The sequence below is a fragment of the Penaeus monodon genome, chromosome 27 (genome assembly GCF_015228065.2).
Source record: "Penaeus monodon isolate SGIC_2016 chromosome 27, NSTDA_Pmon_1, whole genome shotgun sequence".
Taxonomy (NCBI): domain Eukaryota; kingdom Metazoa; phylum Arthropoda; class Malacostraca; order Decapoda; family Penaeidae; genus Penaeus; species Penaeus monodon.
The window spans coordinates 2,741,659-2,745,552 of NC_051412.1; the positions used below are offsets into that span (position 1 = coordinate 2,741,659).

At 37.8% G+C, this 3,894-nt stretch overlaps 1 protein-coding gene across 2 annotated transcripts in view; it reads left to right on the forward strand.

Annotated features, from left to right (window-relative positions):
• The window catches only part of LOC119590543 (protein arginine N-methyltransferase 6-like), a 12,045-nt gene extending 9,829 nt beyond the window's left edge, over positions 1-2,216 (forward strand). For both annotated transcript variants that reach the window (XM_037939198.1, XM_037939199.1), the window contains exons 3-6: positions 258-517; positions 765-901; positions 1,093-1,258; positions 1,503-2,216. In XM_037939198.1, the coding sequence (XP_037795126.1) occupies positions 258-517; positions 765-901; positions 1,093-1,258; positions 1,503-1,927 (988 nt within the window). In that variant the 3' untranslated portion in view covers positions 1,928-2,216. The remainder of the gene's footprint in view (positions 1-257; positions 518-764; positions 902-1,092; positions 1,259-1,502) is intronic.
• The last annotated feature ends 1,678 nt before the right edge of the window (positions 2,217-3,894 follow it).

A 3,894-nucleotide genomic window follows, 5' to 3' on the forward strand; every position in this document is an offset into this window, starting at 1 on the left:
TTTATGATTTTTTGTTATTATAGGCAATAGATTAATACTGTTGAAGGTTTATGAATGTATATAGATTAGTTTATTTACATTGAAGGTTAAGGATCCTTTTATCTGTATAATATGGCCAACGTAGAGAAGAGAGGATTTAAGTTAGGGGCTCAAATGTATGTAGAGAGAGTTAGAAAAGGACTGAGAACAAGAGAATGGGACAAAGAGAATGTGATGCAAAAGAGAAGTGCTACTTTTCGCATCTGCTTTCCTTCCAGGTCGTATTCCGATATAGAGCTGCACCGAACCATGATAGAGGACACGGTGCGCACTAACGCTTACCAGCAGGCCATTTTCCAAAATATGGAGGAGAATATTCGAGGCAAAGTTGTTGTAGATGTTGGCTGCGGCACAGGGATTTTAAGCATGTTCTGTGCTCAGGCAGGGGCCAAAAAAGTCTATGCCATAGATGCTTCAAAGATTGCAGTGCATGCAAAACAGTTGATAGAAGCCAATGGCTTTAAGGATGTGATTACAGGTAAGTAGGAATCAGCTGATGCATATCCCTGTTTACATTCATGACTTGTATACTTGATTCTTACCTTTCATATTTGTAATGCATATTTTTGGAGTGGAGCATATTTTCTGATATACAGGTGTGTTTGTTTCGTCTTTAGTTTGCATCTAGAGGAACGAAAGACCCTTATCTGACGCGTTCCTAAGTGACCTTAATTTTACGCCATACACCTAACCGTGACGCCCCTTTCCTTACATTTCCCTTGCAGTTCTCCAGGGTAAAGCAGAGGAAGTTGAACTGCCTGAGAAAGTGGATGTCATTGTGAGTGAATGGATGGGATACATGATGCTGTATGAGACCATGTTGCCATCTGTCCTCTATGTCAGAGACAAGTGGTTAAAGCCTGTGAGTATAGCCATGAACTCAGCTGTTGTTTGTCTTCACTAAGGTCATTTTTCTCTACTTTTTCTCAGTACTGTCATTGATATTTGTGATAATGTTTGGTTGATTGTGTGAATTTGTTGTGAGCATGGATGAGGCATAGATGTTTGCAAGCAGGCTGGAGTGAGCCTTATGTGTATCCCGTACATTTGCAGGGTGGCAAAATGTACCCAGAGCGTGCCGTGCTGTACATGGCCTTGGGCGAAGCGCAGTGGATCACGACATATGAGGAAGGAACCTATGACTTCTGGGTGTCCCTCAATCATGTGTACAATTTGGATATGTCGCTCTTGGCAGATCATGCAGTTGCAAGATACAAAGGTATTTTATGTGTTTTATTTTGTACTGATTTATTGGTTCTGATTTTTGTTCTCGTACTTTCCTTTTAGATAGGAGGTTATCTGTATTCTTGATAGAGTTGTATTCTTGATAGTTTTGTTTTACTTGCATATCACTGATTTGATTTCATATTCATGTGATATTGGATTCAACTTCCCAGATAATGATTCATTGTCAAAACAATTCTTAGCAGTGAATCATGTAGGTGTACAACCCTTCTTTGCAGACGTTGTTCATGTTCATATGGTGGCTCAAGAAGATGTGCTCAGCTTCCCAACTCCTGTCTGTGACTTGGACCTAAACACTGTCAAGGCAGAAGATCTCCGAAACATTTCGCACTCTTTCAACCTGGCTAGCATTGGCTCTGGGCGGCTGAACAGTATGGTTATGTGGTTTGACGTTTGGTTCCCTGGTGGAATGAAACTCTCGACCTCGCCTGACAATGAAGACACGCACTGGCAGAACACCGTGCTGCCGCTGGCCACAGTCCCCCTTGAGCAAGACAACCAGGTCAAGGGGGAACTCCACATCACGCAGGATCTTACCAACCATCGCTTCCTGAACGTGGATCTCAAGTACTCCGTGAACAGCGGTGAAGAGATAACAAGATGTTTCAAGATGGATGATAACTGCAATGACAATGACTTCTGAGTTGGGTTCCTCCTCCTCACCATCTCTAGTCCATCAGGCAAACAAGAAACCAAGTTGGAGTGGGGATTAGTCCCAGGTGGAGTTCAAGTGAAAAGCAGTCCATAACAGACTAGCAGCCAACTAATGATTTATTTTTAGATCTCTCTTCCAAAGACTGCCTCACTACTTAAAAGTTCTGTGATCCTTGCCTTTGTTGATAAAAGCAAGCTTACTTCTGTGGAGGTCTTTCACTTTGGGTACAAGAATTTTCCCACGAGGAAGATTTGAATCTCGGTAGAGGACCACGTTTTTTTCAAGTGAATGTGATTCTCAGCACAATGGCAAGTTTTCAGTACAAAACAGAGTAGTATAATTAATGATGCCTTAGCCTTGCCTAATAACACTTGTGTGTGTGTAGTGTTATTTTCAATACAAACCAGATATTCTGCATTGCCATTCATGCCGTCCATGTGAATGTTAGCATGTTCAGTAGTTAATACTCTAGTTAATTACTAGTGATTATTTCAGGGAATGTGCATGCATGTGAGACTCTGATGAGGATAGAATTTCAAAGTGTTTGAATTTAAGCTTGATATACTATAAGTAATTTATTTCAGGTGATAATATATCAGTGGAAGTCCTTGTTTTCCATCTATTTAGCTTTTACACGCAAGATGCCTGAAGGTGTCTGACTGGGTGTTGATAAACCAGAGGAAGGTATGTAGCAGCTTCTATTTTAAATTTTGTGACAAGACTGGATGATTTGCTACTTTTAATTCTAGACAAATGTATAGTAATATAAGAAAGATTTTTAGTTTCTTTTTTTATAGGTACTTTTATTTATAGGTATCAGAGAAAAGTTTTACACAACTCTGCCAGTGAAGTAACAAGTGTCTGATTTCCAAGTCATGGTCTGTATAAGTATTAGCATTATTTTGTGTCATGCTGAAAACAGCATTGTGCTTTGCCATGTACACTCAGGCTGATAATATTGATAATGCCATTGTTCTTCTTAAGTTTACACAAGGTTAAAAGGGCAAGAAAAATATGATTTTTTTACTTGCCAAATATTTTAATGAAGTATCAGGATATGTACGTGGATGTATTTATATATGTATACATATTACTTGTATCAATTTCTAAAAAGTGTATTTCATTGGTTAGAGAAGATTTTACAGCATAATGCAGCATATCTTGCATTTAAAATAGTTTTTAGTTTACATTCCTAAAGATGAATTATAGCTACTTGGTGCATAAATTTGTGTATATATGCTATAACTTTACCAGACACTCTTTTTGTAGCTTTGTTCAGTAAGACGACCCCATTGCCTGCTATCCCGTGGACAGTCCAAAATCAAGACCACCATAGTATGAAATTTTCTTGTTCTTTTCTCCTTTATGATAGGATATACTGCATTATTGTGGTTTGCTGAGATCCACTGAAATCCATTTTTTAAAAGTTTGTCGATAATTACCATATCATGAATTACATAGGGTAATGGATATTAGTGTTGCACAGATTATCATTTTGATATCAAAGTACAGTTTCTTATGTTTGTGATTTTAAAAGTAATATTTGTGCCAAGCATTTTCCTTCTTTCCATGCTCCTCTCATTCCTTTTGCTTCTCTCTTCCATCATCTTACTTTTCGTATTCTCTCCGTCTTCTGGTATTTTTCCCTTAGCATTAATTTTTCTCCTTATGCCAATAAAAATTAATTACAGAGGTGTTTCAAGAATGTGGTGGTATGTAGGTGTACCCAACATTTTCATTTCGATTAGTGTTGTATGCATGAATGATATTAATTTGAAAACATATATTGCATTTACACATTATAGGAAGTAGTGATATTAATGGCGCTTGTTTTGAAAATCAAATGTGAACCATATATTTACATGAATGAAATGCAAGCATTAACAAATATGCAGATAACAGCTAATGTATAGTACATGGGACATTAACACATACATGTACTACAACACTCTTTG